Source organism: Silene latifolia, chromosome 1, assembly GCF_048544455.1.
Source record: "Silene latifolia isolate original U9 population chromosome 1, ASM4854445v1, whole genome shotgun sequence".
NCBI classification, from domain to species: Eukaryota; Viridiplantae; Streptophyta; class Magnoliopsida; order Caryophyllales; family Caryophyllaceae; genus Silene; species Silene latifolia.
In genome coordinates, this window is record NC_133526.1 from 4,624,156 (window position 1) to 4,642,144 (window position 17,989).

General features: G+C 37.0%; 2 protein-coding genes across 2 annotated transcripts; both read left to right on the forward strand.

Moving 5' to 3' along the window:
• The first annotated feature begins 5,053 nt into the window (after positions 1 to 5,053).
• Positions 5,054 to 8,346, forward strand: LOC141624565 (pyruvate decarboxylase 2-like). Its single transcript, XM_074440143.1, has 6 exons — positions 5,054 to 5,578; positions 5,948 to 6,111; positions 6,621 to 7,271; positions 7,698 to 7,815; positions 7,910 to 8,098; positions 8,176 to 8,346. Exons 1-6 carry the CDS (start codon positions 5,060 to 5,062, stop codon positions 8,344 to 8,346), a joined length of 1,812 nt encoding a protein of 603 aa, XP_074296244.1. The 5' UTR covers positions 5,054 to 5,059.
• A 5,084-nt stretch (positions 8,347 to 13,430) lies between these two features.
• LOC141624731 (pyruvate decarboxylase 2-like) lies at positions 13,431 to 17,340 on the forward strand. The gene is made up of 6 exons (XM_074440144.1): positions 13,431 to 13,913; positions 14,099 to 14,262; positions 14,738 to 15,388; positions 16,405 to 16,522; positions 16,621 to 16,809; positions 16,897 to 17,340. Exons 1-6 carry the CDS (start codon positions 13,431 to 13,433, stop codon positions 17,065 to 17,067), a joined length of 1,776 nt encoding a protein of 591 aa, XP_074296245.1. The 3' UTR covers positions 17,068 to 17,340.
• Positions 17,341 to 17,989: the final 649 nt, after the last annotated feature.

A 17,989-nucleotide genomic window follows, 5' to 3' on the forward strand; every position in this document is an offset into this window, starting at 1 on the left:
TCGTATTATTGATGCCTGATGGTATGTAAGAGATGATATCTCATACATTAGTTAGATCCTTGTGACATCATCAGCCTGTTTTAGTTATGTTATTTTTAAAAGTTTGAATCTTCATCTAAAGAGATGTCGTTGCCTGCTTGGTTTTAGGGATATGGGTTGTCATATTAATGGTTTTATAGCTATTGTGGGACACACTCATACAGATGTCACTGCGGCAACCAGCACTGTTGCTGAAGTCTCTCTGAGACTTGTGAGGCCTGGAAATAAGGTATATAAACAGGCACCTCTGGCCTTTTCTATAATTGTTAGTTGAGGGAAATGTTCGTGATGCTGACTTCGAAGATTCATTGCATGATGGTGATTCTTGCTTGGTTTTGGCAATATTGTTCAAATGGTGTTCTATGAGTTTAGCTTATTTATGTGGTCCAAAAATATATTTTTCAGTTTTCGGTGTTCATTATAGTCTTTCCTGTGGGAGTACTGAGATCAACCTAAATTTGAGCTTTGTCCATCTAGTTTCATTACTCTGGAAGTCAGTGTATATTTGTTTGGCTACATAATCACTGTGTTGGTACTTGGTTGTTCTTAAATGTGAAGGGTATTTTTTTAAGGGTTATCCACTCATGCTGTGTTGCTTTATCTGTTCCCCCCCTATTTTCTTGCTTTAATCATGTCTTATGAATGAAATAGTCTCAATTGTCGAAACTGTTATACATTGTGTGAAAGGCAACTTTGCCGGAAGATTTATTTTGTGTGTAGAACTGTAGAAGGTAACTTTGCCGAGGTGATCAATTGTTTCTATTCTAATTGCCCGCTTTCCTCCTCCCTATATTGTATGGTCAAATGTGAGGTCATTAGTGGATCCACCTTTACCTTGTATACGCTGCCTTGTGGGACCTATAATTTTTGCCGAGGTGATCAATTTTTTCTGTTCTGATTGCCCGCTTTCCTGCTGCATATATTGTTTGACCTGAAGTGTGGCTTTTCTGTGGATCCACCTTTATCTCTGTGCTATATGTTAATCAATGAAAGTAGTCTCTATTTTAGGAATGATTTTGTAGTGTTTTGCTGGCAACTTTGCCGAGGTGATCAACTCTTTTTATTATGATTACCCGCTTTCCTGTTGCCTATATTGTTTGACCTGATGCATGGCTTTTCTGTGGATCCACATTTGTCTGTCGGACTGTGTGGATACGCTGCCTTTCTTGGTCTATATGTTAATGAATGAAAATAGTCTCTATTATAGGAATGATTTTGTAGTGTTTTGCAGGCAACTTTGCCGGGGTGATCAATTCCTTCTATTCTGATTGCCCGCTTTCCTGTTGCCTATATTGTATTGTCAGTTGTGAGGCTTTTTTGCAAATCACATTTTTTGTTTGTGGATATGCTGCCTTGTGGGGCCTATATTTCATGTATGTAAACATTCTCGATTGTAGGAAATGTTGTATTATGTGTTACACTGATAGAGCATCAAGCTGAGTCTTTTCAGTGTCTGTTGTTTGTTCAGAAGTCCCCCTTCTCATCTTCCTGGTATTGCTTCATGTAAAGCTCACAAGTATTGCTTCATATAAAGCTCTATTGTCATATTTACACTGCAAAAGGCAACTTTGCCGAGGTGATCAACTCTTATTCTGATTACCCGCTTTCCTGTCGCCTAAATTGTATGTCCAGATATATGGGCCTTTTCTGCAAGCCGACTTTTGTTGATTTGCTGCCTTATACTCCCTCCTATTCAACACATAAACTTCACTATTTCTTTTTCCGTCTATTCACAATAACTTCCATATTTCCTTTTTTGGTAAGTGTTTGTGTGGTCCAAATTTAATTGTATGGTGGGTAGTGTATTTGTGTGGTCCAAATTTATTTATATGGTGGGGTAGTGTGTTTTCTTTTTGTGTCAAAATGAAATGTGATGGTGGGAAATGTTTTGAATGAAAATAATCTCACCTGGAGAAGGCAGCATTGCCAATTTACTTCTACTCGTGATGTCCGCTTTCTTGTTACCTATATTGTATGGTCAGATCAGGCAGCGTAAGTGTTCTAGGTGATGATCAGTCTATTGTCATAGTTACACTGATAGAGCATCAAGCTGATTGATTCTGTTCACTCTCGATGGTTTGTTCAAAGCCCCTTTTCATTTCCGTTATATGCATCATCAAGCTCGCAAGAATGGCTTGTAACAGTCCTTAATTCTTCATGTTAGGCTTGTTACGGACTGTCTTAACTTGGTTATGCAGGTTGCTGGAGCGGAAAAGGCGATCGCGTCTATTAGGTGCATTATCAAGGATATTAAGTCTATTGCGTCTAATTTCCATTGTTGCTCTCTTAGTTTCTGTCCTAGGGGAGTGAATAGGATAGCTCATAATCTTTTCGAAGAAGCTTGTTGTAAGCTATCTTTATTTATTCTTTGTCAAAAAAAAAAAAAAAAAAAGTCCTTCATTCTTGAAGAATTTTCTTCTGATGGTGGGAAATGTTTGCATGATGTGTAGCTAATCGTTATATTTGCTCCAAGTTTGGAATTTCTTACCATGCCAGGTCTATTTGTTTTTATTTATGGATTTTCATACAGATGATATGATTTGTAAAAATCACTCATACGCTATAGGCGAGAATCATTAAAGCATTGGAAAATCATTTCTTTTCTTCTTTATATTCCAATTTCGGGTTAGGATTGCAGGGCTCGGAAATGTGCAGTCATTTGTAACAGTAGGCCTAATATTTTTGAGGACATGAATGATGAATCATGATACCGTAGTTCAGTTACTTGTTAAATGTAGTTCAGTTAAGCCATGTAGACAATAATAAGACGGAAAGACGGAACACAGAGGAGTGGCCAATGTCGTTTCTGATCGAGTCATGTTAGATTCAGAATCTCCTTCTTGAGCTACATTGCTCGTCGAAGAAGGCCGCTCTAGTTTATTGTGACCGTGTTAGCCGTTAGCGTTATTTACTTATTTCCTAACCTTGTCCGACGTCAAAGAACTATATTGCGATATTCTTTCATTTTGTGCATGTAAGTCTGCACATCCTGGCCTGCTACCAAATTGTCGATATCTTAGTATCTTACTAAGATCTTTCGCAGATACTATTCAATGATTTCCTAGACAATCTTAGCATTCTACAACCTTTCACTACGAGGACTGGTTCCGTCTTAGACGCTTAGTCTTCTTTGTGAATAGTATTTTAATCAAAGTTGGGATGTAGCGAGTATTATACATTATTTATGCACATGTATCATAATGTTTGGCAGCTGTATGCTGCTGTTATCTGTGTATCGTTCCATTGACTATCTTGATCATCGTAGTGGTTATACACTTATACGGATCATTACACGATCTAGCCTTAATTGTTGATATTAGTTGAGACTATATCTGCTGTATAATTAATTCAATTATCAATCAGTGAAATCTGCAGGCATTTTAATTTAGACTATATATACAATAAAATGAATAAATAGTACAGTAACTGTATACCTTCTTCATGCACATGAACAGAGTATTGTATAATTAGTTTTGTAACCGAGTCAAAGTCAACTTTAGCTCAAACTCGAAAGGCTCCAAGTTGCCTCGGCCAATTGAGACTGGGCTCGGTTTCGACTTGAAACTTGGCTAGCTTAAAAAAATGATTAAGACACTGAAAAATGAAATAGGATAATAAATGACCGGGACAGAGGGAGTTAATAAATTACTCGAGAATGATACAGACGTAGAGCATGTTGGCCCTGGTTCTTAAAAATGAGTTTTTGTTTTTCAGGCTTAATTTTCTAAAAGTGTTTTTTAAAAGCAGAAACATCAAATTGTTGTTTCTATTTCTATGGGTAAAAATACGGATTTTTATTTTTTGAGAAATTTTTGTTTAACTTTTAGAAAATGTTGTGTTTGCCAAAATGTGTTTTTAAGTGTAAAAACACACAAGATAGGCCAAACACACACGTAATCTATATTTATTTATTTATTTAATAGGGAGCAAAACCGCGCCTAGTTTATTTAAATCCCATCCTCTCTAAGAAGATAAGCACGAAGACTGTGTTAGCACGTATTTGTGTAAAATTTGAAATTCTTAAAAAAATAAAAAACTCGTATATATATTCCTAAACTGAGCTTTCGATTCTTTGAATTCTTCAAGATACCGGCAATAACTTGCTCCCACATTGTAGGGATGTAGTTGTCTTTTATCGTGTAAAACCAGTTTACACAAGATGAGAATTATTGTACTTATTTAATACGGTTATAACTTATAAGACTGAAATAAATCTAAAACATCTCGTTACTCATATAACAAATTGTTGTGGTAATGATGAGTATTGTTTGATGTTAGAGATATAGACCCGTCCGATTCACAAATCACACTTAAGAAGACTTACTAATTAATGCAGGATTAGAGGGATGATGAGACGAGACACTTGTAACTCAGCTCAAGATTTTAGCAAGTCTAGCAGAGTTACAGTTAGCTCAGATCGAAGTCCTGTAATTAGATAATATATTGATCTTATAATCTTATTTTATAAAAATATTTATTGAGATTATATCTTTATTTCACCATATCAAATGTTCTTATTAGTTTACCCAATACTTTTATATATATAACCATCAAATTCCAAGTTAATGAAAATAAGAAACAAAATAACGGAAATTTAAATATACATAGGCTCGTTCGAGTTAAGCTCGCAAGCTCGATATAAACACAATTTTTTTATGCTCGGATGAACCCGAGATTGGCTTGAGCACAAGTTTAACATTATGAGAACAAGCCAAGCAAGACCAAGCTCTTACTCAACTCGACTCGTCTCGTTATCAGTTATCACCCCCAAATCCCCAATGTAAGACTTATTGGTCTAAGAAGACTCCTTATATAAATCCCCCGACATTTCCTACTTTTTTCAATCACACCAAAACAAAAACAAAAACAAAAAAAAAAATTCAAAATCAAAATCGTTATTATTTTTTTTGAGGGACAACAAAATCAATATTATAGTAATGCACTAATGCCCTTTGGGTGTTTTTCTCAAAAAACAAAAACAAAATCTCTAAACATTCCCTTGTCTCAAACAGACCCAAAAATGGACACCAAAATAGGATCAGTGGACTCAAATGGCCCATCAAACAACGACCTATGCAGCCCAGTCAACACCAACACCACAACCCACTTCCTCCCGCCATCGACGGTATCCGCGCCAGTAGCCACATTGGGCCGACACTTAGCTAGACGGTTAGTCCAACTAGGCGTAAACGACGTGTTCTCAGTACCCGGTGACTTCAACCTCGCCCTCCTTGACCACCTCTTAGCAGAACCAGGACTTAACCTGATCGGCTGCTGTAACGAGCTCAATGCTGGTTACGCAGCTGACGGGTATGCACGCTCACGTGGCGTTGGCGCGTGTGCTGTCACGTTTACTGTTGGTGGGTTGAGTGTACTCAACGCTATTGCTGGGGCTTACAGTGAGAATCTTCCGGTTATTTGTATTGTTGGTGGGCCCAACTCTAATGATCATGGGACTAATCGAGTTTTGCATCATACTGTTGGTTTGCCGGATTTTAGCCAAGAATTACGTTGTTTTCAGACCGTCACTTGTTATCAGGTACGCTCCCCGTAATGGAGAAAACGGATTGTACATCAGATGTACTACCTCACACTTAATGAGTTTTTGAGTTTTTTGCGTATTTTTTATTTGAGTTTTATAGTTTATAAATTACATTTTAGTTTTATGTTAAAAATCAAATTTTTCCGAGTTTATATGTAATTTTTTTTAGTTATAATAAAACTCAAATTTTTTAAATTAAAACTCAAAATTGTTAATACATCAGATGAATAATCCACTAATGTCCGTAATGTCATGTGCTTCGGTATTTGATTTTTTGACATAAAGGTTTGAAAACTTTGAACGTAAATATATTGAAAAATATATAAAATTATATGCACGTAAAAAATATGAAAATGGTGTGTGTAGGCCGTGGTGAATAATATGGAGGATGCACATGAGGAAATCGATAGGGCCATATCGACTGCATTGAAGGAGAGTAAGCCAGTGTATATTAGCATTGCCTGTAATTTATCAGGGATTCCTCACCCTACTTTCAGTCATCTGCCTGTGCCTTTTTCTCGCCGTACCAGGTAATTTTACAAATAATTTGATCTCAAGGCGTGTAACCATCAGCTTAAGTTTTTGGTATTTGATAAACAATACCTGAATCCTATCATTTTGTTTTACTTTTCCTTTTTTTTCATTATTATTACAACATTTGCATAATACGAGTAATAAATATTGCACTAAAATTTTGGAGAGAAAGTCTTTCAATAAGTTATTAAGAGACCAGTTTTCCGTACCCTTTTATTTGTATTTCGTGACCTTTTTGTCGTTAATCGTGACATAGTAATTTCGTACCTATTTACATAATAAATGTACCCATTTTATCGTTATTCAGGATTTGTACCTATTTTATTATCTTTAGTAACACTTTTTCTTAAAATTGTAAAATAGTCTCTCAATAAACTTATTGAAAGACCGTCTCTCAGACGACCTACCCTAAATATTGATTGTCAGTCGCGATTATAGTATGACAACTGCAAATTTGAAATCTTGTTAAATGCGGTCATTGTCGACTCAATAATTTGTGTTTCAGATTGAGTAATGAGTTATGCCTAGAGGCAGCAGTAGAAGCAGCAGCTGAATTCCTAAACAAGGCCGTAAAACCCGTCATGGTGGGTGGGCCGAATATCCGGGTTGCAAAGGCAGCTGAAGCCTTTGTCGAGTTAGCTGATGCATCTGGATATGCTTTAGCAGTTAAGCCAGCAGGCAAAGGGATAGTTCCGGAACACCACCCACACTTTATAGGCACCTACTGGGGAGCAGTAAGCACTGCATTCTGCTCTGAGATTGTCGAATCAGCCGATGCTTATCTATTTGCAGGACCAATTTTCAATGACTTCAGCTCAGTCGGGTACTCCTTGCTTCTCAAGAAGGAGAAGGCCATCATTGTGCAGCCTGACAGGGTTGTTATCGGTAATGGGCCCGCTTTTGGGTGTGTTATGATGAAGGACTTCTTGAGCGCTTTGGCTAAGAAAGTTAAGAAAAATAATACAGCCTATGAGAACTATCGTAGGATATTTGTTCCTTCAGGGACGCCTCATAAATGCGTCCCGAAAGAACCTCTTAGAGTGAATGTTCTTTTCCAGCATGTTCAGAATATGCTTTCTGGTGATACCGCTGTCATTGCTGAGACCGGCGATTCTTGGTTTAACTGTCAGAAGTTAAAATTACCTGAAGGATGCGGGTATGCTTAATCTTACTGTACTGTTTTTGTACATTTTTTCCGCGTTTTTTTAATTAATTTGTGCATCTCTATTTGAACTGTTAAGCTGAGACCCAAATATACGAAAATGAAAATTTGTATGGTAACGATCTACTCCCAGCTAGTCTAATTGTTGGTTCCCTTTCTTTTGGAAATCAATATTAAAGAAATGAATTTGGACCACACAAAACACCCTACCCCACATGAAATTGAATTTGGACCACACGTTCACACAAAACATACCAAAAAAAGAAAGGGGAACCAACACCTGACTAGCATCGAAAAGGAAAGAGGACCAACAATCAGACTTAGGAGGGAGTATATTTTTTATGTATATACTTACATTTTATCCAAAAAAAAAAAAAAAAAATTATACGAAAACTAAGTAAATGTCTATTTGGTTACCAGATACGAGTTCCAGATGCAGTATGGGTCAATTGGGTGGTCTGTTGGCGCGACTCTTGGTTATGCGCAAGCCATCCCTGAGAAGCGGGTTCTTGCATTCATTGGTGACGGTAGTTTCCAGGTAAGAACCAAGTTTCCGACTTGCTAGTTGAACTATCTCGATTTATTTCCTAGGAAGAAACTCAAGTCACTGCATTTGCTGACGGATATTGCAGGTGACAGTCCAAGACATCTCGACTATGCTGAGATGCGGTCAGAAAAGTATCATTTTCCTGATTAACAATGGTGGATACACCATTGAAGTCGAGATTCATGACGGTCCATACAATGTTATTAAAAACTGGAACTACACGGGTATAGTGGACGCTATCCACAATGGGGAAGGCAATTGTTGGACAACCAAGGTTGATTTTCTAAACTAAATTATAAAAGGATTTTTATACGTCAGCTAGTTTAGTTGTTAAAGTTTGCGTGTAAACAGGTTTTTTGCGAAGAGGAGCTTGTGAATGCTATTCAAATTGCGACCGGACCAAGGAAGGATAGTCTATGTTTCATAGAAGTGATAGTGCACAAACACGACACGAGCAAAGAACTTCTAGAATGGGGTTCTCGTGTTGCTGCGGCCAATGGCCGCCCACCGAACCCTCAGTAACTCCTCGGCATAGTGGCATTACTGGCATACTCAAGTTTTCAGCATAGATAACTTGCTGGATTTCCGTCTGTAAACATTGAGTTTGTGGAATTGAATTTTCTAGTAAAGTTTAAATATACAAAAATATTGTACTACACATTTATATTCATTGTGTTTTTTTTTCCAACGTTTCAACTTTCAACCGTTGTGTTACTCACCCTACTGTGTACTATTGCTTCGGAGAATCAAAATTCAACTTCAATGAGAATATACGGAGTATATCTTATTTTTTGTATATTACAAGTATTTTTTTTCCAGTTGAATCTTTGTTATATTTTTGGGTTATTTAATGGGACTACTCTGAACTATGTGAGTGCTGCTCAAAATACTCCAAACTCTTATTTAACTACCAATAAAACCAACTAATGCGTCCCTTCACTTGTTTAACTACCAATAAAACTCTTGCGAAAGGGTGTATTAGTTGATTTCAGAATACTCCCTCCTATTCTAAATAACTCTCCCTATTTCCATTTTCGTCTATTCACAATACTCTCCCTATTTCCTTATTTGGCAAACATTTATATTTATTTTAATCACTTCACCCCACAACAATACCCCACAATACTCATACTTTATCTTACTTTAATCATCTTACCCCACAACAATCCTTATTTTAATCACCTTACCCCACAACAATACTTATTTTAATCACACAATACCTTCCCTCTCTCCAATCTCCTACCCCACTCCAATACTTTATCATATAATACTCCCCTACCTTAATTCTCGTGCCCTCCATGAAAGGGGAGAGTTATATAGAATAGGAGGGAGTATCATATAGTGTTAATATGTTGTGGACTTTGATAAATGTACAATATTTAAAGGGTATGCACGTAAGGGTGGAGTCTAGTGATTAAAATTTGGGTGAAATCAAGAAATTTATGTTTAAGTTTCTCAATGAGCAATCTTGAAGGTTATTTATAGCATGAAACCATGTCTTTTAGACTTTTGAGTCTGTCATTTCCGGGTACTTGACCTGGTATAGTGGTTTGCAGCTTATCACCTGTACTTAGGGATTTATCTAAAGTTGGCAAACTGGTTAATCGGGTTGGGTTTGGGTTGGGTCAATTTGGGTTCAGGTTGTTCAGGTTTGCACGAACGAGCTGGGTCAATTCGGGTAATTTTCGGATGGGTTATTATCAAGTTTTTTTGGGATATCCGATATCAAACATTCGAGTCGGGTTGAATAAGGTCGGGTCAATCCGGTTTACGGGTCATATTTAAGTCTTTAATTCGAGTGTTGGTCAAATTCGGTTCGGATCATTCGAACCAAATCAATTTTGCCAAGTCTAGGTTTATCCATTGGCCATTGCACATATTTTCTTCGGAGTACAATGTATTGGCTTGGGCACCATTTTAGACGTTTGCAGTTTTGCAGTGGGTCGGTGAAGTCTCAGAGATTGCCCTGAATATTTGCATATAGAATTGGCCCAACATAGAATCTAGGCCCAATTTTAATCAATCTCCTTATCAATACGTGATAACTTCAAACTAGAAAGCAACTATACATACATTTGCTCTTCCACAAAATCTCACTGAAGACGGACACTATCCGTCACAAGCTGAAGACGGATAGTGCTCCTCTCACAAGATGCAAGTGACAATATGCATGGGTGCTCAATTTTCCCTCCCACTTGCCAACCCACTTGCTTTATTGTGAGAGGTCTTCAGCTTGTCGGATATTGTCCGTCACAAGCAAGGCGCTTTGTTACTCTTAAGGAGGTATTGGTTTTATAGATAAAACGGATTGAGTATTACACTATTTAGATAGAAGGGATATACTTTTGTTATTTCCTATATTTTCTTTTGTCTCGTCTATGCTAGTGAGTAATAGTTGACCCGTTTTAACTACACACTGTCGTTTTATAATAATTTGTGTTGTATAAGTAGGGATGTTAAAAAATCCATGTCGATCCGATTAACTGGACCGGACCAGTAGATTCAAATCAAACCTGGCCGGTTTCTTTTCGGTTTGGTCTACGGGTCCGTAAATTTCAGTCATCTGATCTTCAGTTTGGTCAGCTCCGGTCCAAGCAAAACCTTGGTGTAAAAACGTGGTCCGAACTCCCTAAATTGGACCGGATTGGATCAGCCGTGTCGGACCGGACCAGAGTGGTTGTCATTCGGTCCAATTTCCGGTTTCGTATTTTTTTTAGTTAGATCTTCGTAATTTGATCATAAACAACTTTTATTGTCTACTTGTCATCCAATAAAAATAGAACTTTTTATCGAATTGGGGTTATTTACCAAACTATTTCTCGCTTTAGGGCTCATTTGAAACTATTTCTTTCAAATGGGTCCACGTCATCACTTAATTTTTTTTCACTGCTCTCACACAAAGCCGTTGCCTGCGGTAGCGGTTTTATATGATTTTCTTGAAGCTGAACATCCAGTACCCATTGCAAAGTTTGTATCCCATATTTCTAGAAAAGCCGTGACCCTTACCCGCGGCCTTTCCTACTCGACCGAAAACCGCTGGCCTTGACCACGGCTTAAAGCTTAGTATATATATAAAACAAAAACCCGACATTTATCATTCACAATCCCGAAACCCTAAAAGACGAGAACCCAAATTCCCAGCCTAATTCCTACCAAATCTCAATTAATCAGTTCGTAATCAATCTCAATTCATCCTATTTTATGATAAGGTACTAATTATTGAAGCTTTTAATTATCAATCTTCCTTTATTTTAGCTGTAAGCTTATTTAGTTTTACAATTAGCATTGTTTTTTATATAGTTAGTTTAATCTAGTAGTTTCTAGTTAGTTTAGTAATTTATAGTAATGGAGATTAATAATTTCCCCTTAACTTGTTGGTGGAATGGAGAAATTGTTGTTGATGGTGAAAATGTAGTAGAACCACCGAATCTAAACAATTTCACCATCAACAACAATTTCTCCATTCCACCAACAAGTTAAGGGGAAATTATTAATCTCCATTACTATAAATTACTAAACTAACTAGAAACTACTAGATTAAACTAACTATATAAAAAACAATGCTAATTGTAAAACTAAATAAGCTTACAGCTAAAATAAAGGAAGATTGATAATTAAAAGCTTCAATAATTAGTACCTTATCATAAAATAGGATGAATTGAGATTGATTACGAACTGATTAATTGAGATTTGGTAGGAATTAGGCTGGGAATTTGGGTTCTCGTCTTTTAGGGTTTCGGGATTGTGAATGATAAATGTCGGGTTTTTGTTTTATATATATACTAAGCTTTAAGCCGTGGTCAAGGCCAGCGGTTTTCGGTCGAGTAGGAAAGGCCGTGGGTAAGGGTCACGGCTTTTCTAGAAATATGGGATACAAACTTTACAATGGGTACTGGATGTTCAGCTTCAAGAAAATCATATAAAACCGCTACCGCAGGCAACGGCTTTGTGAGAGAGCAGTGAAAAAAAATTAAGTGATGACGTGGACCCATTTGAAAGAAATAGTTTCAAATGAGCCCTAAAGCGAGAAATAGTTTGGTAAATAACCCCAATTCGATAAAAAGTTCATAAAAATAACCGCAAATAGTATCCTTTTTTCTCAATATCCTTTGAACATTGTGCCAAAGGAAAAAAATAAACAAGTGATTGAAACGGAGAAAATACTTCATTATTCGATCATTGAGAAACGCCTAAATTAAATAGAAACGAGGATCGTTACAAATCTGTTTGCTAAGCTGTACATCGATCTCTCTTAGTGATAATAACAGAGTTAACATCTTGATATAAATTTTCGTCTGACTTTCTAAGACATAATTAATAAGTTACGCAGAATCACATTCCTCTTCATGCTAGACAGCCTATAGTTGAATTTGAGAAACCATGTTGTTTAATTCTCTCGATCTAATTATATATTTAATTTAATCGATGTGTAGTTTCAGTCGTAGAAAGAATTTCGACTGTTCTTTTGAACGGTACAAGGCCGGACTTGTTTGTAATGGTAGGACTCAAAACACGATCAAGTGATTTGGGACGACTCGGACGAGACCTTGAGCGCCGTAGTAAAACCTGCTACTATTCAGACCATACTCAACTCTGCCTTGTCCAAATCTTCATCAACTCGACATGAAAAATGTTTTTTGATAGATGAACCATCTCAACCAAAATCTTGAGGTGATGGTTGAAGCCCAACTATTATATTTATACCAAAGTGGCTTGAGTGTAGTGGAACGCGGAGTGCCTCAAAGCGTTGCAAAATGGCAACGAATTGAGAGGTCCCGGGTTCGACTCTCTACACGGGAGTGCTGCGGTATCCACCTGTCATCAAGGGCAACCTTGATGACTTACCTGGTCCCCGGGTTTGCAGGGTATGGGTATCCGGGTGTTCCCTTGGGTAACCCAAAAAAAATAAAAAAAAAATATTATATTTATTCCTATTACCCATACACTTATCTTAATGTGACGGTTTATGTGCATCAACCTCGCACATTGTATCAACGTTTTGCTTATTATGCCTATCCTCTTTGGGCTTCATAGGCATCACAAATTCACAATCACTAGACTCAGAACGACTTACTCCCTTCGTTCAACGTTTGTTCATATATACGAAATGTATTTTAATCAAACGTATGTAACTGGACTGAACCATACAGAATATTTCCTTGGCATCACAATCACTAAATGTGTGAATGAATGATTTCTTTGCCAATAAAATAGTAGTTCATATATTCTATTTAAGTACATCTATCAATTATCATAATGTTTAGCAAGTTGAGTACTATATCATTATTTGTGATTTCTCAATATCTTAGCATTTTACGTAGTTATTACAAGGATGCATGATCGTAACATTGCTTGTAGGAACAAGTTTTTGCAATATTTATTGATTAAATGAATTACGAATTATTAATTAACAAAAGTAAACATAATATTTTACAAAAAAAACCCAAAACACACCTTATTTATTTTAATCTTCAACTCTTCCAGAAATCCCTATATAAATCCCTCGCATTTCCTTATTTTCCATATCAAAATCGCCCTTCTGACTCCCTTTACATAAAAAGATAAATCCCCGCATTTAATTTCCTTATTTTTCACATCAAAAAAAAATGAACACTTGTGGGCCATCAAGCAACACCATATGTAGCATATCCAATGCCAACACCGCAGCACCGTCTCACCTAACGCCGGAAGCCACATTAGGCCGACACTTGGCTCGTCGGCTAGTCGAGATAGGCGTGAGCGACGTGTTCACGGTCCCAGGCGACTTTAACCTCGCCCTCCTAGACCACTTCGTAGCTGAACCAGAGCTTAACCTGATCGGCTGCTGCAACGAGCTTAATGCTGGTTACGCAGCTGACGGGTATGCACGGTCTCGAGGCGTTGGCGCGTGTGCTGTCACGTTTACGGTTGGTGGGTTGAGTGTACTCAATGCTATTGCTGGTGCTTATAGTGAGAATCTCCCGGTTATTTGTATTGTTGGTGGGCCCAACTCTAATGATCATGGGACTAACAGAATTTTGCATCATACTGTTGGTTTGCCTGATTTTAGCCAAGAATTACGTTGTTTTCAGACCGTCACTTGTTATCAGGTACGCGCTTCAAAATTTTGTATACTTTAACCGTAAATATGTTGAAAAAATATAAAATTTTGAAATTACATATACTCCCTTCTTTTTGGTCATTTATTTATATTCCCGGTTTTTTTTTTTTTTTTTTTTTTTTTTTTGTGTGAGCGGTATTTTGATCAAAGGTTTAATGAAAATGATACATGTAGGCGGTGGTGAGTATTCTGGAGGATGCACATGAGCTAATCGACGAGGCGATATCAACAGCGTTGAGGGAGAGTAAGCCGGTGTATATTAGCATTGCTTGTAATTTATCGACGATTCCTCATCCTACTTTCAGTCGTGAGCCTGTGCCATTTTCTCTCACCCCTAAGTAATTTTCTTGCTCGCTCTCTGTTTCATTGGTAATTTTGCCTTACTGAAACGATTGTGGATGTCGTCTTAACTTAGAATGGTTTTAACCAAGAATTTGTGAATGTGATTGCCATGGTCATCACAATTGCATTATTGTCTATATAACGTGCCTAACCTCGTTACATAAGGTATATATTGTCGTCTTAACTGAACTCAACTAAAGCGAACTGAAATTGATGAAATACACGGCCCAAAACAATTCATGGACTATACAACCAGTTATATATGTTGTACGGTGTAGAATCTGAGCTTTGTGATAAAATATTCGAGTTTTATGTTAAAGAATATAAGCTTTATTAGAAAGTACTTATTAAAAACATGAACTTTGAATTAACTCAGAAAGAATATATACTTTTACATGAACTTTGAGTTAACTCGGAAAGAATACATACTTTTAGAGTCTTACTTTTTATGCACATTTCTCTGTGCTTCAGATTGAGTAATAAGTTAGCCTTAGAAGCGGCCGTGGAAGCAGCAGCGGTATTCCTACACAAGGCCGTAAAGCCTGTGATGGTGGGAGGGCCAAAAATGCGGGTTGCAAAGGCATCCGAGGCCTTTGTTGAATTAGCCGATGCATCTGGATATGCTTTAGCCGCGATGCCTTCAGCAAAAGGGCTTGTTCCAGAACACCACCCTCATTTTATCGGCACATACTGGGGAGCAGTAAGCACTGCCTTCTGTGCCGAGATTGTTGAATCAGCCGATGCTTATATATTCGCAGGTCCGATTTTCACTGACTTGAGTTCAGTCGGGTACTCCTTGCTTCTCAAGAAAGAAAAGGCCATCATTTTGCAACCTAATAGGGTTGTTATCGGTAGTGGGCCCGCTTTTAGCGGTGTTCTGATGAAGGATTTCTTGAGCGCATTGGCTAAGAAGATTCAGATAAATAATACAGCTCATGTGAACTATAGCAGGATTTTTGTTCCTCATGGGCATCCTCTCCGATGCGCCCCGAAAGAATCTCTTAGAGTTAATATTCTTTACAAGCATGTCCAGAATATGCTTTCCGGTGAGACTACTGTACTTGTTGAGGCCGGAGATTCTTGGTTTAACTGTCAAAAGCTGAAGCTACCGGAGGGATGCGGGTATGCTTACTGTTTCATTCTGTTTTTGTACATTCTTGCGGCTGATTGATATAAACCGGCCGACACAAATTCAGTCAGTAATATACGTTACCGACTGAATTCAGAAGGGTAAATAAATTGAAGTTTTTGCTTAAATGGGGTTGAAACCCAAAATATTTAATAAAAGAAAGACGTTACTCCTTACACCTAAGTTATTATAACATTCTATTTGGTAGATTGCAATTGAGTGTAAGGAGTACAGTCCTCCGTTTGTGGATTAGCCAATTTATATTTTGAAAAGTATAACCGTGTAGACAAATAGAGGAAGAATTAAACAACTGACAAAATAAGTCACTTAATTGGAGTTTTGAAGCAATTTTAGGTTAAAATGCAACTTAAGGGAGTAATTTCATGAAAAATTTCAAAAGGGAGTAATTTTAAAAAAAGTCGATTTTAAAAAGGAGTAAAATCTAATTAACTCAACTATAAACTATAAGTTGCTAAATTTTTTACAATCAATTTAATTGTTAAATTCTCTATAAAAACAATCAAGAATGGACTATCTAATTAATTACTATCAACTATACACATTATTAAAATTTGTTTTACAATCAATTTAATTGTTAAATTCTCTATAAAAACACTGTCTAAAAAATCGCTCTTTCGCGCGGGATCTGCACTAGTTTTTCTTAATAAAATAGGTCGGGTTTCAAACTATTTACCAAAAGTTAAGGCCTTAATCATGAGCTTGACGGGTCGACAATTAGAAAATGATGACGTGGACCTATTTTTGTAAATAGTTTGAAATCCGCCCTATTTTGTTAAATAGTTTGGTTTCAACCGCATTTAAGCTAAAACTTCAAATAAATTTGTAGTCGGTTGTTATGAGAGAGCTGTTTCCTGTAGTATGGGTCCGTGTTCATATTGTCGACCCGTCAAGGTCAGGATTAAGGCCTTAATAGTATAGGTCCTGCTTTTGTAGTTTAAAAGAGGGTATTATTCGCGAGCTCTGAATCTTGCTTGTATATCATTTCTAGATACGAGTTTCAGATGCAGTATGGGTCAATTGGGTGGTCAGTTGGCGCAACGCTTGGCTATGCGCAAGCGGACCCCGAGAAGCGAGTGCTTGCATTCATTGGTGATGGTAGTTTCCAGGTAAGAACTAAAAAGTTAATTGACCCTTTGTTGATCCTAATTGCTAGCATAATTTAAGTATCTAATTTACGTCGTCGCGTAATTGGTGAGTATTGTAGATGACAGTCCAAGACATTTCTACTATGATAAGATGTGAACAGAAAAGCATCATTTTCCTGATCAACAACGGTGGATACACGGTTGAAGTCGAGATTCATGACGGTCCATACAATGTTATTAAGAACTGGAACTATACTGCTCTTGTGGACGCTATTCATAATGGTGAAGGCAAATGTTGGACAACCAAGGTTGATTCTAAACTAAATTATATAAGGATTTTTAGTTTATTATATACGTCAGCTAGTTTAGTTCTTAAAGTTTGAGAGTGTAATTAGGTTTTTTGTGAAGAGGAGCTTGTGAATGCTATTCAAACCGCGACTGGACCGCAGAAGGATAGTCTATGCTTCATAGAAGTTATTGTGCACAAGGACGACACGAGCAAAGAGGTGCTAGAATTTGGTTCTCGAGTTGCTGCCGCCAACGGCCGTCCCCCAAACCCTCAGTAATCTTCTGGCATACTATGTTATCATTATAGATAACTTGGATTCTCGTCAATAAACATTGAGTTTGTCATTTTTAATTTTATGGTTAAATATAACTAAACATTGTTCGTGCTTAGTTTTGTGGATGTGATGTATTCCTTCCATTCCAATGATTTGTTTACCATTAGTCAAAATACACGTTACAAATATTAGAAAAGGTAAGTAAATAATTGGACGGGAAGTATGTCAGATAATCTTGAGAAGCAACATTAATTTGCATTTATTAGCATGTTATGATGAAAGGGCAAAGGCATTTGTTTTTGAGATTTGTAGGATTAACTTTACTAAGAATTATTGATTATTGATTGTGTATTTGTGTCTTGATCATAATGTTTGGTTGAGATGGTTTATCAGTTTTATCAGTTGTCACACCAACTGTCACTATGTTGGGCATGTTGGATATCCGGACAAATGGGTATATCTTGAGATGTTGATTGAAATATTGAATGGTCCAATTCAAGTAGCAGTTTTTAACATCTTTGGTTTGAGTTAATAGTTGTCAATTTTCCATGACATGAATGTATCACTTAAATGCTCATTTCAATTTAACATTGCATATACGAATTGCATCTCCCACACAGTGCAGGACCATCCAAGTACACCTATGGTTTTTTTTTTTCAAATGAATCCTTTTATATGTCTCACTTTATTTAATTGTCATAAATAATGAACATATATCTGTTGGAGACTCTGGACTCGTAATAAAACAGCGTCGGTTTTTAGCAATGACGAGCTAGTAGTCCTGAGTTTGAGTACATATATGATACTTCGTATTTCGTAATCCGTATAATTTTATGTGGTGGATTAATTATACTCCGTATTAGATATACTCACTCATAACAATACGTGAAAAATGGGTTGGATTGTGGGCTTCTGGCGATATCAT

Coding starts and splice junctions, on each gene's coding strand:
- LOC141624565 (XM_074440143.1), top strand. CDS start 5,060: ATGGACACCAAAATAGGATCAGTGGACTCAAATGGCCCATCAAACAAC. Junction 5,579..5,947: donor AGACCGTCACTTGTTATCAG/GTACGCTCCCCG, acceptor TGGTGTGTGTAG/GCCGTGGTGAATAATATGGA. Junction 7,816..7,909: donor TTGGTGACGGTAGTTTCCAG/GTAAGAACCAAG, acceptor CGGATATTGCAG/GTGACAGTCCAAGACATCTC.
- LOC141624731 (XM_074440144.1), top strand. CDS start 13,431: ATGAACACTTGTGGGCCATCAAGCAACACCATATGTAGCATATCCAAT. Junction 13,914..14,098: donor AGACCGTCACTTGTTATCAG/GTACGCGCTTCA, acceptor TGATACATGTAG/GCGGTGGTGAGTATTCTGGA. Junction 16,523..16,620: donor TTGGTGATGGTAGTTTCCAG/GTAAGAACTAAA, acceptor TGAGTATTGTAG/ATGACAGTCCAAGACATTTC.